The sequence below is a fragment of the Silene latifolia genome, chromosome 10, assembly GCF_048544455.1.
Source record: "Silene latifolia isolate original U9 population chromosome 10, ASM4854445v1, whole genome shotgun sequence".
NCBI classification, from domain to species: Eukaryota; Viridiplantae; Streptophyta; class Magnoliopsida; order Caryophyllales; family Caryophyllaceae; genus Silene; species Silene latifolia.
In genome coordinates this window covers 15,798,742-15,821,554 of record NC_133535.1, presented here as the reverse complement: position 1 = coordinate 15,821,554, position 22,813 = coordinate 15,798,742, and the positions used below count along the sequence as shown (strand labels likewise).

The window sequence follows — 22,813 nt, the reverse complement described above, 5'->3', positions numbered from 1 at the left end:
TAATAGTGCTCATTTCAGACGCTTTTGGTATGTACTAACCTCGGGCAACCGAGATGGTAACGCACTTTCATGGTAGGGTGGTCCTGGTAAGGCACCTTGGTATGAGGGGGTGTTACAATAATGGTACAGAGGGTGCTTTGGTTGGGATTTGCTTAATAACTTACCTAAAATTAGAGGACAGAAGAGTGATAATGGGCAAGTATGAGAGAGTTTTTGACGAGAGAACATGGGCCAAGGTAGAAATTTTATTTTTGTTTCAGAATGAATGAGAAGATTGTGTCTCGGAAACGAGAGCCTGAGTGAGCAGAGGTGGCGCTCGAGTTTTACGGTCTGATGATGCAGCTGTACGTGATAGACGGGTTGATTGATTTGTTGAGGAGGGTTATAGGAAAGGAGGAAAATTTGTCGTGGAAAAATTTCGGTGAGAACAAGATCAAAGAGAGTTAAGAGTTAAAGTAGAGGGTCAGAGAAGAAATTTGTGATTTGTAGTCTGGGGATGTGAATTAATCCGTATTTGAGAGAGTGATGAATTGGCGAACAAATTGCCACGAGATTGTCATAAGGCATACACACATGGCTTGATGCAAGGTAATTTAGAGAAAGACTTAACTTGCGTGTTGGGTTTTACGCAGTAACTAACCCAAGGCAAAAGCATATAGGATAAAGAGAGTGAAAGAATTGTAATGGTTAGATTTGATTAAAAGGTGGGAAGATCATAATAAGATGGAGTTTAGGAAAGAAGAAGCAAGTCAGATGAACGAAAGTAGATGGATAGGCTAGTTAGTAAGCCCGCCGGAGATGGAAGAGATGGTAACCACCTCCGGCCGACAGCGGAAAAACGTTGGTGGTGGTTGTTTTTGATGTGGTAGGGTTTGTGTATGTGAAGGTCCCTTGGATCTTACCCTTCTGATACCATGTAAAGAATATTAATTGTATTGAATTGAAAGCTTGAATATTATTGATTACAAAGGGGTGCTTATATAGCAGTTACAAGACAATAATAATTGGAAACTCAATCTTACTAGAATATATCATAAAGATATATTTGACACAATATAGAAAACTAGGACTACTATAATCTTAGACAATCACAATATGGTAATATTGTGATTTCTATTATTACGATAATATGATATTCCTTATAGCAACAACATAGACAACCACCAATGATATCAGTCATCATCAACTCACATCATGAACTCGGAGTCAAAGCAACAACAGAATTGAAGACGAGAATGAAGACTGTTGACCCGCTCAATTCGATGAAAACCGAGCTATTTTAAAGCTTTGTTCTCCGTGCCGGTTCACCGGCAGTCGACTCATCCTACCGGCAGACACACACTCAATTTTCCTCCTCATTTGTGAATGTCTCGCTACCGGCATAAGCACCGGTAGCCGTCTTACCGGCACAACACATCCCATTCAACAATCTCGCGTCAATTTGTGTGCTCTCTACCGGTATCCCGTCTGCCGGTCAACTGGCACACAACGACAAACATTTAATTCTCCTCCTTGCTTCAATGGTCTCGCTACCGGTGACATGGCCGGCGGCCGGCGTGCCGGCGGGCCACCCCCTGCTGCGTTTTGTCCTTAAACCGCATTTCCCCTTTCCCCTTTTTGATTGTTTTGTTGTGTCGATGATTACTAAGATGGATTTTATTAGGTTTATTATTATTATTATTATTATTATTAGTAATTAGAAGAATATTTATATATGAGACACCCTCTCAATTAAACACGGACATTACCCTTACCACATAACACTACATCTTAGAAATTAGACTAGAAAATTAGACTAGTTAGTTCATTCTCCTCTCAAATATTGTAGAACCCTAATATATTTTCCTCTCTCATTTTCATTCAATAAAAAGTTGTAATCTTTCTTTAATTATTAGTTTAATTCTTCCTTTGTTTATGCAAGTTCTTCATTTCTCAATAGTTTACAATTAGTATTTTGGGTTGTATTTGGAAGACAAGAAGAAATTCATCTTCCATTATTGTCCAAGCTTGCTACTTTCTTCTTTATTGGTATAATTCTCACCTTTTATTTACATTTATTTTCATTTGTTTACATTTATGTTCTTTACTTAATGTTTTCATTCAAAGTTTCTATCTTTATTATGTTTAGCATGTTTGTGTGTGTATTATTCCATCTTATTGTTGGTTTTTCATTGCTAAACATGTGTGAGTAGTCTAATCTAGGGGTCTAGGGGGAATTTGGGTAATTAAGGGGATGAATTTGGGTTGTTAACCTTTTGAATTGGGTGATTATGTGGTTTCTACTCTTAATGCATTTGAAGTGTTTGTGGAAATGCCTCAATGAAAATTGGACATTTCATTAACATGTTTGGCTTACCTTGGTGCATTGTGCTATTAGATAGTTTTAGAAGTGTTTATCGATGAGTTTTAATGAAAGTTAGAACATCTCTTTGATGCATTCGATCCGTCTTGGTGCTCATGCTATTGGGTAGTCTTTATGCTTTATTTGTAGCTAGTTCATCTCGATCAAGTGACAACTTATTGAGGAGCTTAAGGTGACTAAGAAATTAGTCTTAAACCCTTGACCACTATTATTACCCTTCTCTTGTTAGACCTTGTTTCTCCCCCTAATTGCCCTTTGTGAACCCAAAGACCTTAGCCTCCTCTTATTAATTAAAAAACAATTTCATTTAGTTTAAATTTATACCTTATTGCATCTTAGTTTACAGTTTAATCAACCTCTTTCTTTTGTTTGACTAAAATAGGACTTAAACGGACTAAGTATACACCCCCGCCATCTTTGTGTTCGACACCCTAATTATACTACTTAATTTGGGTTCTTTATAAATAGTTTTTGATTGGGAAGTGACGACAAACCCGCTTATCACCAGACAAACTCTAAATTTCACAAAATCAGAAAGACAAAATCAGAAGGACAAGATTGAAGCATGCAGTACAAGGATAACACATTTTATGAAATGACACACAAGGTAGGGAAAAAAACAGCAGAAAACTCAGAACACCTAAGAAAAAATTCTAATTGTAGACTCAAAGTATTTAAAACATTAGACGTTTAGTTAGACACAATCATTCTGCTGAATTCCGAATTCCGTGCAAGTAAGCAAACGAGGGGAATGGGTACAACTGAGGGAAATGGGTTTAAAGGGTGCATATAATGGTTAAGTGAAGAAGCTGACAAATTGTGGGTGCATATAAATAAAGTAACTACCCTAAGGAGTATAAAATTCCCGCGTTATTTTATAGTCAAATTATTTATATACAACATGCTCAAACATTGTGTCCAGGAGTAGAAGGTTACGTATGAAAGTTGTTTATTTTTTTTGTGTGAATCATTGACCTTAGTTAGTGAAACTAGAAGGTAATTTTGTGAAACTCGGAGTGAAATGGTCACGAACAATATAAGGAGAGAACACAAACAAGGCTATAAGAAGAGAAGACAACCAGGGACACACAAACCCAAATACGCAAACAGCCGAAAGCAAAGAACAACTAAAAGCTAGCAAGCGCATTCAAAGTATATACAGCAGCAGTAAAATGCTAGGCGGAAGAATGCAAGCGCATTCGAAGTATATAAACAGAAGCAATGGAACAATCAAGCAACAACACATTTTAAAAGACAGAGTAGCTACTGAAATTGATTAAAACCTTCGAAAACAAAACACGTAGCAAAAGAGTGACAAGCTAATGACAAAATACACGCAGGCGGAAGAATACAAGGATCCTAAAACTCGCAAAATAGAAGCGAAAGTTCTAAAATTAACTATGAAGCAACAACAGCAAAAGGCAGATTAAAAGGTATATCCACAGAAACAAAGTTATAATGAGCAACATTTGGTACACATGAGGTTCGTCACAAACCTAGGTAACATGAAATCAGTCATAAGACTCATAACTAATAATGAATAATAACAATGAAACTTCAATTAAAAACATAATAGAGTAGAAAAGGGAAAGGCACATACGAAAAAGCTTAGAAATCGTCTGCAATTGATTTTATGCGCTCCTATTGTGGTCGATGATGGTCAATAAACGATTAAAACCTGCATCCAACCGCCATTAATAAGTAATGGAAATAGTTGAGCTTGAAATTAGCGAAGTAAATAAGTAGATTGAACATTAGTATGAAAAATACGGAATGATAGTACACTGATAATGGCGATGAATTCGACAGAATATAAAAGAAGACCACAGGCCTGACATATTAGTCGAAGTGTATAGTAAAGATGCATAGTGTCTGGGGCATTGAAAAGAAAGCCTATATTCAACGGAATAAAATAAGGGATGAATTGAAATGAATACTATTGAATCGAAAGTACCTAAGCTGAGGAGGATAATGACAGTCGGAAACTCAGTAGTAATGGCGGTTGGAAGCTCGTTGGAAGCTCGGTATTAATGGCGGAAAAGATGAGTGAGCTGAAGAAAGGTTTGAAGAGGGAGAAAACATACACAAAAAATGAAAGAGTAAATGAGGGTGAGGCGTTAGTTGGGAAGTATATAGAGGGACATGTGTCAACATCTGATGCATCTGTAATAATAAGATCTAATGGTTTAGAAAGGGTTCAGCCGCCTCACCCTAAGGAGGGTGCCTCACATGATTCAATTTCATTGAATCATAAAGATGTAATTTATTTACTTATGAATAGCACAACTCCACAAATCTTGATAGCCCCTAAATGAGAACAAAACAACATATATGTAAAGGTTAAAAATGTGAAGAGTATTCATAACCAATGAAACGTAAAAATAAATAAATAAATTATTAATTTAAAACCTTAGTACACTTAACTTGATGTTGATACATTGATAAAAAAGATTATTGACACATATATATAATTCTTTTGGCAATAGGAGTAAAAAGATATTCGCTTGAATTTCGGCTCACAAATGTAGCCTTTCATCAAACATTTATAGCCAAATAAGGTGCGTTTTATGACTTTTGATTTTTTTTTATTATTACCAAATTTAATATATACATAAATATGTATAAATGTTTTATGACTTTTGAGCATTCATTTTCATTATTAGAAAATTTAATAAATATAGAGTAATGAGAAATGAAATATAAAAGGTTTACCTTTTTTCTTAACCTCTGTGTGCATATTGCGGAGCCAGTTAGAAACCGATGTCTAGCTGAGCAAATTAGGGATGTGGTTATAGTCAATGTTTATCATTCAATTGAATTTGATCAAATGGTAAAACTGATCATAAAAAATTGGCGACTTGTGTCCAACGCCATATACAACTACAATTCGAGACAGATGATGATCCTGATCATCAATTCGTGATTCCGAAGACGGGGCTTGGTCATTTAACAATAGACGATGCAAGATTGATCATGGGGACACACACATACACTCTTTATAGAATATATGTGACCATCTAAATGTTAGTCTACTAAATGAAAAAACATTTTCTTTACTGAATTCAATTTATCTTGTTGTCTGCCTCTCACATTTCTCACTTCAACATACATTATTTTTCGACCAACAAATTAAATATCCCCAACTTTGTAAGTTGAATCTACTTTGTTTTTACTATTTTTTTACCTTGTATTTTCTCTTTTACACTAACCATTCTAGAGTAATTTAATTTTAGAAAAACAATCTAGCTAGCTAATTTGGAGTTTAATTAAGAAGTAGGTCATAGTTCATTTAGGTTAATTATATGCAAATTATGTGTTGAAATTTATTTATGTTGTTCAATCGTTATATTTTATTTGTTTATGTTAGAATGCAATGTATAATATAGATAATGCTTAAGTAATCTTTTGTTGGTATAGTATTGTTTTTCAAATTTTTGTTTGTAATAATGCAAGTAGGGCGGATCTATGTGGTTAAATTAAGCTCCCCTAAATAATAATAATAATAATAATAATAATAATAATAATCTATCTATCAGTTAATTTAAGCTTAATCAATTGAACGATACATAAGAGCTCTAATAGTGGTCACTTTGGTGGTGTTTACCGAGTTTGTGGTCTACTAAGCCCTCATGACAAAAGAGACTCGTAAAGACAAGTTTTTATTAATCAATATCTATATTGCTAAAATATATCGTCAACGTTTATTTTCCACAATTACTACACGTTTGCCACGGATATTAGTATTTTGTCACGAATATTGTCACGTTTGTTAGTGTTTTGTCACGATTATTATTATTATTATTTTTATATAAAAACCGCAAACTTTTATTAATCAAGCAAAAGTTTACAAGAAATTAGTTGTCAGCCGAGATACAATTTGGGCCCCCACTCACTTTTATTATTATTATTATTATTATTAATATATTTTTTTTAAAACTTGTAACTTTTATAAAGATCAAACAAAGGTTTACAAGAAATTAGTGGGCAGCCGATATACAATCTGAGCCTCCACTCCCTTAGCGATAGGGCTGGGCAAAAATTTCCGAAACGGTTTTTTAATACGGATCCGATACGGTATACGGTTTTCATTATACGGTTTTCCGTATATACGATTTTTATTTCCGTATACCCGATACGGTTTTTTAAAACCGTTTCGTATCCGGTCACTAGTATTGGGAAAGCGTATACCCGGTTTGACCCGGTTTTAAGTTCTATTAAAAAAAAAAAAAAAAAAATGACGAAAAACCCTAAACTCACCAGCCGCCTCATTCATTCATTTAGAATTTCACATACCAAACCAAACGTCCAAACACTCAAACAGTCAAACACCTTCATTCCTTCACTCCTTCTTCAGATCCCTAATTTCCATTTCCCCCAATTTAAACCCTAATTTAAAATTCATATCCCCAATTCGGATCTGCGTCAGAAATCAATAAATCATCTCTTTAACAAGGTTTGTTTTCTAATTTTAATTAATTTTTGTTTGTACTCCGATTTCTGTATGCTTTTTCTGTATTTTTTCAATTCGATTTCCTAGTTTTCTTTTCAATTCGATTTCTGTATGCTTTTTGTGTATTTTTTGTTCAGATTTCCTTTTTTTTTTCCATTTTATTTGTTTTTTTTCGTTTTGTATTAAGATTAGATGTCGATTGTTGGATTGTTGTCATTTGCCAAACTGGTTGTTTAATCGATTTTGTTTATATGTTGTTTAATCGATTTTGTTTATATGTTGTTTAATCGATTTTGTTTATATGTTGTTTAATGGCAATTAATTCGAGTTTGTTTATATGTTGTTTAATCGATTGTTGGATTGTTGTCATTTGCCAAACCGGAATCATTGAATTCGATTCTATACCTTCATTTTCCTAAAATTCGAGTTTCGAATAACTTTCGATGCTGTTCAGACTTCAGAGTGTTCACTAATAGATTGCCGGCTCGAAATGTATTGTTTTAAGTCCCGAACAATAAAATAATTTAAAAGTAAATCATCCGCATCTTATGATAAAAACATTGCACATAAATTCATCATATAATGCAATTAATTCAAGTTTATAATTTATATGTTTGATTAATGATGTATATTGTATATCCCAGTATTCTAGTTATTTGTTGAATTTATGATGTATGCAACATTTTCGACAGAAAACTGTTTTATTTTGACTTACTGGTTTTACAATCTGTATTTTGATTTAAATATGTTTCTTATTTCATAGGAATGGAATCGAGTCATGACGATAATGACACCTTCAATCACATTGATGAAAGAGTCACAGATGTTGAGGAGTATGAGGACCATGATGAGGAGGACTTTGAAGAAGAAGTTTCAAATAAACGATCAAAGGTAAATCCTCAGAAGTCCACCATGCAAAAGAGGGCGAGACCACCAAAAGGTCCAAAACTCCCTTCTAGCTCTAGCAATGTAAGTAATATCTAGTGCCCTGGACAACCTTTCGTTAGAAATAGAAAACATCAGTCTCCTCATTGGGGACATTATGTGCAAGCTGAGGTTCGCGATTTTGCTGAATGCATACATTGTCATAAGACGTTAAGCTGTAAGTCGAGTAATGGAACTGGGACATTAAGCAATCATTTAATTCGTTGTCCAAAGTTGCCTGCAAATGTTGATAGGAAACAAAAATTGATTACTATGGAGTCTAAAACTGTTGTGAATGATGATGGTACAATTCAAACTGTTAATGTTCCTTCTGTGTGGAGTTTTGATCAAGAAAAAGCTAGAACATCACTTGCTAAATGATAATAACTAGTTTAGATCCCGCGCAATGAATGCGCGGTATTTATAGATTTACTAATATAGATCCCGTGCAATATATGCACGTTATTTATAGAGTTTTACCTTTTAGAGTATTATTTATAGAATTTAAATTGACAATTCACTTATTTTTCATGTTTCTCCTTGATGTATTTTGATTAGAGAAATAAATAAAAATTTAAATAGTAAGAAGTAATAAAATGAGTATTTTTTTTGAATTTTTTTTTTGTTTTTTTATCGAGAAATTAATGATGTTAATTTACAAATATTTACTAATAACATATTTTTTAGTTGCAAATTTTTATCATAAAAAGTTAATGAATTTTAACAAATATTTACTAATACCATATTTTTTAGCCGCAACTTCTTATCATAAAAAGTCAATAATAAATTTGTATTAATAAGTTCTTTAAAAAAAAGAATTTCCTTATCCTAAAAGATCGGAGATAAATTTGTGCAGAATGTGAAATATTAAATGTTATAAATATTTAAATACAAAAGATTATATACATTTATAACTTATCATATCCACACTTATATGCTAAAAATACCAAGCACTATTCTAGGAAATATGTTTTAGGCGGGAAAAGTTGGAGTTTTGCATATTCATTTAGTAAATAGGGGATTGATGAGTTGCCTTTTAAAACTATTGAAGGAGAGGGATTTAAGGGGTTTTGCAAGGATATGAATCCTCAGTTTGTTATTCCTTTGCGTTTTACAGTAGCTAGATTGTTATAAGTTGTACCTTGAGAAAAGAAAAATGTTACATGAGTTTTTTGGGAAAATGTCTTCTAGAGTTTGTCTCACAACTGATTGTTGGACTTCAAGCCAAAATTTAGGGTACATGTGTTTAACTGCTCATTTTATTGATGCTGATTGGAATTTGCATAAAAGGATCATTAATTTTTGTTAGATTCTGGGTCACTCGGGTAAGGTCATTGGTCAAAGTATTGAGAAATGTCTTTCGGGTTGGGACTTGAAAAATGTCATGACAATTACCGTAGACAATGCTAGTTCTAATGATGTTGCTGTTGATTATTTAAGAAGGAAGTTCAATAATTCAGAATGTGATGTTATGGAAGGGAAATATTTGCATATGAGATGTGCATCTCATATCTTGAACTTGGTAGTGAAAGAGGGTTTGGCTGATTTAGAAAAATCAATTCTCAAAATCCGAACTGCAGTTAAATTTGTAAGGTCTTCACCGTCAAGAACTCAAAAGTTTATGGCTTGTGCTCGTGAGGAAAAAATTTCTACTAAAAGTCTTTTATGCTTAGATGTTGAGACTAGGTGGAACTCCACTTATTTGATGTTAGAGACTGCCATGAAATTTAAAAAGGCATTTGGTTTATTGATTAATAAAGACACTCAACTTCAAAAAGAAATGAGAAAGCTTAAGGAACCCCTTCTAGCTGATGACTGGAAACAAGTTTCTTACTTTCTACCTTTCTTGAAATTTTTTTATGATGCCACTGTGAAAATGTCGGGATCCCGTTATGTTACTAGTAATAGCTATGTAGATGTGATATTTGGTGTTGGTGAGGTGATATCCGAACATCTTCTCCATGAAAATGAAGGCATTAAGAAAATGGCAGCAAAAATGAAGGAGAAATATGACAAATATTGGGGTAAAATTGAGAATCTCAATTTGCTTTTGTTTGTGTCTCTTATCCTTGACCCAAGATGGAAGTTTGGGTATGTTGATTGGATGGTGAAAAAAGCATATGGGCAGGAAAATGGTAAAATGTTGTCCTTGGATATTAGATACTTTTTCCAATCTCTTTTCAACTTCTATGCTACTCCTATGGCTAATAACAAAGAAGCTCCATGTTCTACAAGTTCTACTTCTACCACTTCTATGGGTGTTAAGTCAAAAGAGGGTGAGACTAATGATATGTTTAACTTTGGTTCCCTTTTGGTTGATAAATTTGAAATAGAAATGGGTAGTGAAGTTGTGAAAAAAACGGAGTTGGAGAAGTATTTAGAAGATGACCGGGAAAGTAGGGATCCATCTTTTAATATATTACAATGGTGGAAAGATAATCAAAAAAGATATCCCATACTTTCTAAGATGGCTAGAGATGTGCTTGCCATCCCGGTTTCTACCGTAGCTTCCGAGTCAGCTTTTAGCACGGGGGGTCGAATATTAGATTCATTTCGTACTTCCTTAGCTCCATCAATGGTGGAGACCCTTATATGTGCACAAGATTGGCTCCGGACTACTAATTCTCCTCTTGTCATAGAAGATGCCTTGAATGAATTGGAAAAACTGCATGAAGGTTGACACGGCTGTCGCAACCCTGTCAAAGATAAAACCAACGGGTCTCAACTAAATGTAGCAGAGGCAGTCGGGTATCGAATCCACAGGGAGATGGGAATCTTATAGTCAACTAGGTATGTCGAAAGTAACCAAAAGAGGGGGTTTGTTTGTTTGTTTTCTAAAAACTACGAGTAACGGAGAGAATAAAAGGAACGAGAGAGAAATAAAATAGAGATGAACAAGGGAGAAAAGTACTAGGATTATCGGTTCACCATGGCTTCTAAAGTCCGGACAAAAATATAGATGCCCTAAATCCAAGCTGTGGGTAATAAACGTCACCTTTCGGTCCTTAGTTCGCCCTAGGCAATACTAGTTTAGCTTTCGCCCTAGCTAGCATAAATCCTAATGAAACGCTGCAGAACTACTCCTTTTCCAATCTTTCGATCTAGGAGAAGGGGATATCGAGACAGTTAATTGAGTGCGTCGACTCAAACAATTAAAAGATATTAAAGCAGCAGATGCATACAACTAGACTACGAGTATTCTAATTAATTCGTCCTTCCTACGCCATGGCTACCCTAAATCCTAGCAAGGCGATTAGCTATTCATGATCGAAATAAGGGACAATAATAGCAAAACAAATGACAATAGATAACATAATAAATGAAACTGAACTGAAATTATGCTAATGATAATACCGAATTCAACGAAAGAAGAATTGAGAAATGGCGATGAAAAGTATTTCCGATCCAAAAACTCCAGCAACCGTCCCCGTTTTACGTCTTAAATGTGATAACTAGGTCTCTAGTATTCCTTGCCTATTTATAAGAAAAATAGCAAAGAAACAAAGCGTATAAAAAAACAACACAATCGATCCAAAGCCCATCATCGCGTGGCCTCTCGATCGAACTCCACAGTTGCTCGATCGAGAGCTTTCCCTAAGTATATCCCTCGAACGAGAACAGGACATCTCGATCGAGGCCTTCACCTTTGCATTCCCTCGATCGAGAACAGGACATCTCGATCGAGGGATTCTTGACTTCTTGTGTGTTCTCCTAATCCTTTGGATGCCTTCACGCGTCTCAAGACGGTAAGGTTTCACGCCGACTCTCTTAAGCAAGCTTGGAGGACCGCAAATAGGCTGATTTCCAGTCATTCCGGCTCGTACCTGCAAATAACGCAAAACAGACCAGAGTAGACTATTCGGGGCATTTATAGTGAAATACTACGAAATAAGCATAGAAATGTGTGCTAAAAAGGCCTAAAAAGGTCTATAAGAAAAGCACACATCAAACTTCCCCAAACCAAACCTTTGCTTGTCCTCAAGCAAACTAATGCAACTAGCTAGGACTAAATGGATAGGAGTAGAACACAGACAAACTGAAGATCGTCGGCTTAAACCATTCAATGCATAAGAATCAACTACTGATAGCTCAATATCAAGGCAAACGAATTTATGCATATTTCAAAAAGACGTTGAACTTTTGACCTTGCAAGACTTTTAAAAATGGACTCTCACGGGTCGCTCAATCACACAATTAGGCACAGGGTGATATATAATATAAGATAGAAAGAATAAAGAACACTCACCTAGCTGCAACCTATAAGAACATGCATGCAATCTAACATGAATAAAGTCTCTACAACCGTACTTATGCATTCCAACCAAACTGATGACCAAGACACATGCCGAGGACTTACATATGGGTAAGTGAGGTAATAGGTAAGAAGGGGCTAAAATGAATTTGGATATGTGGGGTTAATAGCCGGGCTAGCAACAACGGATCCAAATTATACAACTTCCCAACTTCAAACGCCATACAAATCAATACAAAATAGTGCAAATTGGATGCACACAGCTCACTAATCACCATAAAATTATCAACTCCCCATAAGATATAGATTAAACATGAGAGCATAAATCACAACATACAGTCTTTTCATTTTCCGCATATGATTTTTTTTCTTTTTGTTTTTCTTTCATATTTCTTTTCGGATTTCTCTCTTTTTTTTTTTTCTTTTTCCTTCAATTCTTTTTCAATATTCCTCCTCCATTTCCTTCACCCATCCATCTCAAGAGAAGATATAATAACCAACTGCAAATCAACGCATTCCCAACATAGCTACCATTACTAGCTCGACTAGGGTAGGAAAAATGTGGATTGTAGCTAAATAGGGACAAAATAGGCAATTTGGCTATGTGGAGCTCATGGGTAAAATGAAATAAAGGGGTTGCCTCTCCAAACATGCGTCACCAACCACAGACCCGAATGCATACAGGTACTAAGTAGACTAAACTCATGCTTATGCAAATTGATGTTACATGCCTTATAAGGAGTAACTACTCATTTCCTACATGAACTGGTCATGGATGACACCAGTTAAAAAGCTCTAAACCTCAGAAAGATATTGTAGTTTGCCAAAATTTCAAGTCAAGTCTACTTGTTCAACGGATTTTGAAACGAAATTCGAGAAATTGCAAAGACTCTTGCTAAAAGATGTGAAACAATGCAAGGCTTAAGCAAAAAGACAGTTATCAGCAATGAAAAACTCCAATCAGACTCAACCTAAAATGCATAAATAAACATGATTTTTCTTGAAATTTTTTTTGAAATTTTTCAATTTTTATGAGATTTTTGACTTTTATGAAAAAAAATACAATGCAAACGTAAGTAAACGTGATAACAGAAATGCAATAAAAACAACATGCAGACACGATATGGATGTAAACCCTCCCCAAACCAAACTGTACAATGTCCCCATTGTACAAAGTAAAGGAAAAGAGATGCAAACTAAAGGGAGGGAGAGCCGAAAACTTACAAAAGCGCGCAGACCACGGACCTCCCCAAACCGAACCAGATAGAGAGGTTAGTAGGGCTCTTGATCGACAAAGGATCAGGTCGATCGAGAAGAACACGGTACTCGATCGAGACAAGTAACACTCGATCGAGGCTTTTAGCGGCGTATAAACTCGATCGAACAGGTAGGAGCTCGATCGAGAGCTTTGAAGGGGAAGGACCACTCGATCGAGCAAGAAAGCTACTCGATCGAGGGTTGTTGCATCAGTAAGCAACAGTACGGTACCTGTGCTGTACAAATTACGCATAAACTCTATTAAAATTGTTCAAACGCACACCAAAAAGAAATAAAGAATGTCAAAAGTTTCAAAAACAAACACAACAAATTACAATCGGGTTGCCTCCCGAAAAGCGCAGGTTTATGAGGTCCCGCACGACCTATAAGTGTCAAACATCACTCTCCGCCATCGCGTCGAAAAAGAGAACTTCGACGCGTCCAACCAGAGCATCAGCCCCATAATAATGCTTCACAAGATGACCATTAACTTTGAAGCGATTCCCCTCGGAGTCCTCTAACTCAACTGATCCAAATTTTGTGACGCCAGTCACCGTGTACGGACCACTCCACCGGACTTGACTTACCAGAAACAATCTCAACCGGGCATTAAACAGTAACACCTTTTGCCCAACATGGAACTCACGGGGTACAATCCTCTTATCGTGCCAACGCTTAGTCTTCTCCTTATAAATTCGGGAGCTATCATAAGCATTCAGCCGGAACTCCTCCAACGCATCTAGCTGCAATAAACGCTTCTCACCACACAAGTCAGCATCATAATTAAGCTGGCGGATAGCCCACCAAGCTTTATGTTCTAGCTCAACAGGTAAATGACAGGACTTTTCATACACTAAACGATACGGTGAAGCACCGATTGGTGTCTTAAAAGCCGTCCTATAAGCCCACAACGTGTCCTCTAATTTAGCACTCCAGTCTTTCCGTGATTTCGACACTACTTTGCTCAATATCTCTTTTAGTTCCCTATTAGAGACCTCAACCTGTCCGCTAGTCTGAGGATGATACCCCAAACCCCTACGGTGTTTAACACCATATTTAGACAGCAAAGCAGTCAATTGTTGTTCTCTAAAATGCATACCCTTATCGCTAATGACGACCCTAGGGACACCAAAACGGGGAAAAATAATCTTACGAAACAGCTTAATCACGGTCTTGGCATCACAATTGGGAGTGGCAATCGCCTCCACCCACTTAGAAACATAGTCTACAGCTACTAGAATATACTTGTTACCCTGGCTAGACGGGAATGGCCCTTGATAATCAATGCCCCATACATCGAAAATCTCAACCTTTAAGATGCCGTTCTGAGGCATCTCATGTCTCTTTGAAATGTTTCCCGTTCTCTGACAAGCGTCACAGCTAGCAACAAAAATTTTAGTGTCAGCGAAAAGAGTTGGCCAATAAAAACCTGACTGCAATACCTTAGCCACGGTACGCGATGGACCGTGGTGTCCTCCACAAGGGGCCGAATGACAGCCTTCTAGGATAGCTTTGGTCTCCCACTGCGGAATACACCGTTTGTAGAGACCGTCTGCGCACTCCTTAAATAAATAAGGGTCATCCCAGAAATATTGCCGTGCATCGTGTAAGAATCTCTTGCGCTGCTGATGAGATAAATCCGGTGGCAATGCCTGAGTGACAGCAAAGTTAGCATAGTCTGCAAACCAAGGTTCAGCACCATCCTTAGAATTCACAGAGGTCACAGAAAACACATCAACAGAAAATAAAGAGTCGTCAGCGAAAGAATCATTAATAGGAAGAGAATCCTCCCCCTCCTGTTGCGTCAGACGCGACAGATGGTCGGCTACGACATTTTCTGCTCCCTTCTTATCCTTAATCTCCAAGTCAAACTCCTGTAAAAGGAGTATCCATCTCAGCAATCTGGGCTTAGCTTCCTTCTTGTTCGAGAAGGTGTTTCGCCGCATGATCAGTAAAAATAATAACTTTAGAACCCAACAAATACGATCTAAACTTATCTAACGCATAAACAACAGCTAAAAGCTCCTTCTCCGTGGTAGCATATTTCACTTGAGCCTCATCCAGAGTTCGGCTCGCATAATAAATCGCACTCAGCGCCTTGTCTTTCCGCTGGCCTAGCACCGCTCCTAGTGCATAGTCGCTGGCATCGCACATAATCTCGAAGGGCAGCTTCCAGTCCGGAGGCTGGATAATGGGTGCAGAGACCAAAGCCTGCTTCAAAGTGTTAAAAGCAGAAAGACATTCATCATTAAAATCAAAAGGAGCATACTTTAAAAGCAACTGTGTAAGTGGTCGAGCAATCTTTGAGAAGTCCTTGATAAACCGGCGATAAAAGCCAGCGTGACCAAGGAAACTCCTCACCCCCTTAACATTAACTGGAGGGGTAATTGCTCGATTACTTGCACCTTTGCTTTGTCTACCTCAATACCCCTGTTGGAGACTAAGTGCCCAAGGACTACGCCCTCATTTACCATAAAATGGCACTTCTCCCAGTTTAGCACCAGATTAACCTCAATACATCGCTGCAAAACTCTATCAAGGTTAGCTAAACAATTATCAAAGTCATTCCCATAGACACTGAAGTCGTCCATAAAGACTTCCATGATAGACTCGATATACTCAGAAAAGATCCCCATCATACACCTCTGAAAGGTAGCAGGGGCATTACACAAACCAAAAGGCATCCTGCGATAAGCAAAAACACCCTTCGGACAAGTAAAAGTAGTCTTTTCCTGATCATCTGGATGAATAGGGATCTGAAAGAACCCTGAGTACCCATCCAGATAACAGAAAAACTCATGAGAAGCCAATCTCTCTATCATCTGATCAATGAAAGGAAGGGGGAAATGATCTTTCTTGGTGGCGGCATTTAATTGCCGATAATCTATACACATCCGCCACCCGGTCACTAGTCTAGTAGGTATTAGCTCATTGTTTTCATTTCGGACAACTGTGGTACCTCCTTTCTTAGGTACCACCTGAACGGGACTTACCCATTTAGAATTCCCAACTGAATAAACAATACCTGCGTCGAGTAGTTTCATAACCTCAACCGTCACAACCTCCTCCATCTTCGGATTCAGCTTTCGCTGACCCTGTCTGCAAGGTTTGTGATCATCCTCAAGTTCAATCATGTGCATGCAAACATCAGGGCTAATGCCCTTAAGGTCATCCAACGAATATCCCATCGCCTTCCTATTTCTCTTAAGAACAATCAATAAAGCAGTTAACTGTTCGTCGTTGAGCTTAGCACTCACAATCACTGGGAACTGCTCAGTATCATCGAGGAAAGCATACTTAAGATGAGAGGGAAGAGCCTTACGCTCGGGGACCTTTACCTCGACTGAGCAAAAAAGTATGTGCCAAGTTTTCTACCTGTTCCAGCTGAACGTCAGACAGCTCTATCTCATCTGTGGCAATTCCAAGCAACTCCTCGATATCATCCTCGTCATCTGAAAAATCTGCACACTCATCTAGAAACATCAAAGACTCCTGCGGATCCTTAACCAAGGAATCCGACCAAAACTCGTAAGCAGACTCATCAACAATATCGACAGAATAACAAGTATCCTCTATCATCGGTCTAGACAAGGTCTCGGGCAGACTAAACGTAATCACATCATCCCCTACCTCTAGAGTCAAACGCCCGAGTTTGACATCAATAATAGCTTCAGCTGTACACAAAAACGGTCTACCCAGAATGATCTGGGTACGGGTATCCTCAGCAATATCTAATACAATAAAGTCCACTGGAATAATGAATTTGCCCACCTTGACGGGCACATCCTCTAAGATACCTAAGGGCCGTCTAACAGATCTGTCGGCCATCTATAGGGTGATATCGGTCATTTTTAGGTGACCCAATTTAAGCTTAGAAAAGATAGAATAGGGCATGACACTGACACTAGCTCCAAGGTCACACAGCGCCCTATTTATCACCACATCTCCTATAACACAAGAAATAGAGAAACTACCCGGGTCCGTGAATTTAGGGGGAGACTTTCCCGAAATTAGACTACTAGACTCTTCCATGAAAGCGACAGTAGCTGTTTCTCCAAATTCCCTCTTACGCGTAATAATATCTTTCATAAATTTTGCGTAAGGAGGTATTTGGGTAATTAACTCAGCAAAAGGAATGGTTACCTGAATATTTCTTACCATATCTGCGAATTTGCTGAATTGTCTCTCCGTCTTTGTGTCGCGTAATCGACTCGGGTAAGGGACCTTGACCATAGGAAGTGGGTCCTCTTCTTTCTCTTTACCTTTATCAGTTCTTGACGCCCTCGCAGCACGGGAGGGTACCCCACTACGGTCAGCATTGGAATGCGTGTCCGCAGGCTCAGTATCTCTCGATCGAGGCTCAGAAGTGCTCGATCGAGTGCTTTTCTTGCTAACCTCTCTCGATCGAGAGGTTTCATTGTGTAGCTCACTCGATCGAGAAGTATCGTCTCTCGATCGAGGGGTTTCTTCCTCAGCACTAGTCGATCGAGAGGTAAGTTCACTCGATCGACTACCCTTCAGCAGTTCTTCGTCATTTTTCTGAACAGTAATCCCTGCCTCGGCGTTTGAACTTTCTGGAGTATGTTCTGGTCCGTCATAAGTGCGACCACTCCTCAAACTTATTGCATTTACCGGGTCTTCCTCTAAGCACAATGACTCACACTTTTCGAGCAGTTTACGGAAGACATCTGCACCAGATTCCTGCTCAAGATGTTGTGTGTGAATGGCGGCCTTAAGGTTGTACTCGACCGGAACATTGTCAGCATAAAGCTCGAGGGAAGAGCCTCCTTGCCTAAACTTCCGATAGGCTAGAACGCTCTCGGATGTAGCCATACATGAAATGGGATTGTGTCCCCATTCGCCACATCTTCCACAAATTACCTCCATAGCTGAACTATAACCTGTAAGCACAAAAACACTCGGGCCAAGAATGAGAATTGTCTCAAGGAATAAATTCCCGGAGACAAAAGACAAACAAAGAAACTATAAAATTGCACCGCCTCCCCGGCAACGGCGCCAAAATTTGACACGGCTGTCGCAACCCTGTCAAAGATAAAACCAACGGGTCTCAACTAAATGTAGCAGAGGCAGTCGGGTATCGAATCCACAGGGAGATGGGAATCCTATAGTCAACTAGGTCTGTCGAAAGTAACCAAAATAGGGGGTTTGTTTGTTTGTTTTCTAAAAACTACGAGTAAAGGAGAGAATAAAAGGAACGAGAGAGAAATAAAATAGAGATGAACAAGGGAGAAAAGTACTAGGATTATCGGTTCACCATGGCTTATAAAGTCCGGACTAAAATATAGATGCCCTAAATCCAAGCTGTGGGTAATAAACGTCACCTTTCGGTCCTTAGTTCGCCCTAGGCAATACTAGTTTAGCTTTCGCCCTAGCTAGCATAAATCCTAATGAAACGCTGCAGAACTACTCCTTTTCCAATCTTTCGATCTAGGAGAAGGGGATATCGAGACAGTTAATTGAGTGCGTCGACTCAAACAATTAAAAGATATTTAAACAGATGCATACAACTAGACTACGGGTATTCTAATTAATTCGTCCTTCCTACGCCATGGCTACCCTAAATCCTAGCAAGGCGATTAGCTATTCATGATCGAAATAAGGGACAATAATAGCAAAACAAATGACAATAGATAACATAATAAATGAAACTGAACTGAAATTATGCTAATGATAATACCGAATTCAACGAAAGAAGAATTGAGAAATGGCGATGAAAAGTATTTCCGATCCAAAAACTCCAGCAACCGTCCCCGTTTTACGTCTTAAATGTGATAACTAGGTCTCTAGTATTCCTTGCCTATTTATAAGAAAAATAGCAAAGAAACAAAGCGTATAAAATAACAACACAATCGATCCAAAGCCCATCATCGCGTGGCCTCTCGATCGAACTCCACAGTTGCTCGATCGAGAGCTTTCCCTAAGTATATCCCTCGATCGAGAACAGGACATCTCGATCGAGGCCTTCACCTTTGCATTCCCTCGATCGAGAACAGGACATCTCGATCGAGGGATTCTTGACTTCTTGTGTGTTCTCCTAATCCTTTGGATGCCTTCACGCGTCTCAAGACGGTAAGGTTTCACGCCGACTCTCTTAAGCAAGCTTGGAGGACCGCAAATAGGCCGATTTCCAGTCATTCCGGCTCGTACCTGCAAATAACGCAAAACAGACCAGAGTAGACTATTCGGGGCATTTATAGTGAAATACTACGAAATAAGCATAGAAATGTGTGCTAAAAAGGCCTAAAAAGGTCTATAAGAAAAGCACACATCAAAGGTTTTATTTTATTCCAAACTTTGTTTTTATATTTGAAGTTTTTACTTCTTTTTTTTATCTCACCTTAAATTTCAATATATGATGATTTTGTCAGGTATGCAAGACTTGATCTTGGAGCATCATGTCATCATGATCGATGAGGAAACGGAGTCTTGAAGAATTGAAGTCTTACTACTTGGCCAAACCATTGCTTCGTTTTGTTTCGTGTATTAGACACTTGGATGATTGTATTGAATATTTCGTAGACGATGTTTTGTAAGACTTGTAATATTTGAACCTTGAACTTTGAACTTTTAATTTGGGTGCATTTTGTGATGTTTGAACTTTGAACTTCTAATTTAGAACTTGGCAGGTCTTTGAAGAAGAAAATTTGCATTTTGCAGTAGTGTACCTCAGTTTGTGTTCCTTTTTTTGGAATTTAATGAAAATTTAGAAAACCGTATTCGGGTACCCGGATTTCGTATCACGGTTTAATCGGGTACCCGAAAACCGTATACCCGAAAAAAACCGTATCGTATCCGGAAGCAAAAAAATGGTGTTCAAAAAACCGTATACCCGATACGGTTTTGAAAACCGTATCGGGTACCCGGTTTTGCTCACCCCTACTTAGCGATAACAAAGTTAAGTCTAGTAAAAATGTTAGCTAAGTCTAATAATGATAATTTGGATAAGTTTACCCAAAATAATTTAATTAACTTAAAAGATTCTGATTCTCCATAAAATTCGCAGTTTCTATTACCTTAGAGCATCCACAATAGAGAGGATGTGATGTCCTCTTAACACTCTATTTCCTCTAAGAGGACATCCTCTCTATTGTGAGGCACATTTTACATGTCCTCTTAGCAAGAGGAAGTTGCTTACTTCCTCTAGTTTTAGAGGAAACTAGAGGAAAACTTACATTGGCCCTAATGCCCACCTACCAATCACTATTTGTCTTTTATTCAATAATACTTTTGTTTTTTTCTTTTTTAAAATTTTAGAGATTATTTAAAGTATGAGAGGTAATATAAGAGGATCATCTCTATTGTGGGGAAAAATAATGGAAGAGGATGGTGATGGTGAGAAATGAGATGAATGAAAGAGAAAATGAGGTGTCAAAAAAATAGAAGGAAAGAGACAAATTAAGAGGAAGATAACATACTCTCTATTGTAGATGCTCTTAATGCCCCTATATTTAATTTTTCCTTTTTTACTATGAACCTTCAAACCACCGGCCTGCTTAATATTTTTTTCTCTATTTTTTTCTTCCTCTTTTCCTAGGACAACTCTTACAGTTCTACTTCCCTAGTTCACCCATAACCACCCTTCCATTCCATAACAGCACAACTAGCGGAACCGGAAATCCAGTTTTTTTTGGTAAATAGGTCATTATATTGTCATAAATAACAAGACGATAAGATTTCATGCCGAAATCCGCCAATTTTGATAACGATTGGGTTAATATAACCTTATTAGAGTATTAGATGTATAATGATATGGGCAGCGAGCAATTGCCGAGCATCATAGTAAATCACGAAATAGGCTATAGGGTTTGAATTGGGAAGATGCTACAGTTACACTTAGTGTACGAAATCTTCCGTACACTACTAATAATATGTAAGTATGTGGCGGAATTTATTTTTATTTATAGAGGGAATTTGGAGATAGGGATGTCATTGGGGCGGGGTGGTGGTGGATATAGGCTCCCCCGTACCCGTACCCACCAAGAAAAACTCGTATCCATCCCCGCCCCACCACCCGTGGCGGGTACATGTTTCCAAAACCATCCCCGCCCGTGGGGTGAAAATTTAAAACCGTACCCGCCCGCTTACCCATTAACTCGCTACACGATAATTTTATTCGATAAATTTTTTCGTAAAAGTTGATTTAATTATTATTAATTTCCATCTTTTTGAATTTATCTTTATAATTTTATTTTTTCACCAAGTAAGTTAGTAAAAAACTTTATAATATAGTTATTATTAACATTATATCTTAACTATAACTAAATAAGATTTATATAATTATCATAATCCTACTAGTTTTTTTAATGATTTGCAGGTAGGCGGGTATTGGGTGGGTAAGATGCAAAATCCATCCCCGCCCCATGACCCATGGCGGGTACAATTTTCGTACCCGCACCCGCCCGACCACCCGCCAAAACTCTACCCATCCCCGCCCTAACTGGGGCGGGTCCGGGGCGGTACCCACTTATACCCGCCCCGCTTACATCCCTATTTGGAGAGGTTTGAAGGAAAATATGAGAAGATTAAGAATGGAAATTATTAGGTATTTTATTAGTTTAAAATTATAAATTACTCTATAATTATATTTACCAAAATTCAAGATAATATCTTATACTAACATAATCTTATATCCATGTAAAACTATTTTAAACCATCATAATTTCTGTTATTTTTATTTTATTTTTTTAAATATCAAGTGTTACTTTGCGTTAATTTTTAATAAGAATTTTTTTGTCATCGACTACCACAAAGTACGTGGTGATCAGCCTCAAACTGCCATCAACATACTTTTCAATATTTTTACCACAAAGTGCATAGATTTCTTACCGAGAAGAGTTTTTTTTTTTAAATTCTACCACAGTCAAATCTATAATAACATTAAAAGAAAAACTGGTTGTTTAAAATATAATTTTTTTTAACTCCATCATGTTAAAGAAATAAAAAAAATTAATATAAAAAATTAGGAAAGAAATCTTACCAAATCTTAAAATTTATGGTATATAGAAATCCATAATAATATGGGAAAAGTTTCACATTTTAAATTAATTTTTAAAAAAATTTGGTTTCCAAATATAACGAAATCAAAGTAAAAAGGATTCCATATCATCTCCCACCATTGCCACATGTCCCTACCTTATTCGCGTTGTATAAAAGATTCCGTACACTGAGTGTAACCGTAGCCTTTTCGGTTTGAATTCTGGCTGGACAGTTATGAACTGTTGATGTGGCATGAATAATGATAGACACGCACCGGTCACAATGGAAGTTCTTTAATCGCTGAACTGCAACCGATTAGATTATTGAGAATGTGCCAGATGAAATAGCATATGTGGAAGCATCATTGATGTCAATTGTTATTACGCCACTACGATGCCGGAACAATTAAAACGTATGGTCCATATAACGCATTTCGGGCTTACCTTTGTGCTGATGATAAAAAATTTAAGGAATGGGAGATGGTTAACTTTCGTGGTTAATTAATTTGGTGAGATGCGAAATGACTGGCAAATGAGAAGCAATACGATGAACATGGAAATAATAAATTATG

General features: G+C 37.3%; 1 protein-coding gene across 1 annotated transcript; it reads right to left on the bottom strand.

Annotated features, from left to right (window-relative positions):
- Positions 1-13,637: 13,637 nt before the first annotated feature.
- LOC141607177 (uncharacterized) lies at positions 13,638-18,132 on the bottom strand. Its single transcript, XM_074426538.1, has 6 exons — positions 17,760-18,132; positions 16,621-16,976; positions 16,239-16,514; positions 15,747-15,890; positions 14,842-15,119; positions 13,638-14,625 (listed from the first exon to the last, which is right to left on the bottom strand). The coding sequence occupies exons 1-6, from the start codon at positions 18,130-18,132 to the stop codon at positions 13,638-13,640; spliced, it is 2,415 nt and encodes an 804-aa protein (XP_074282639.1).
- Positions 18,133-22,813: the final 4,681 nt, after the last annotated feature.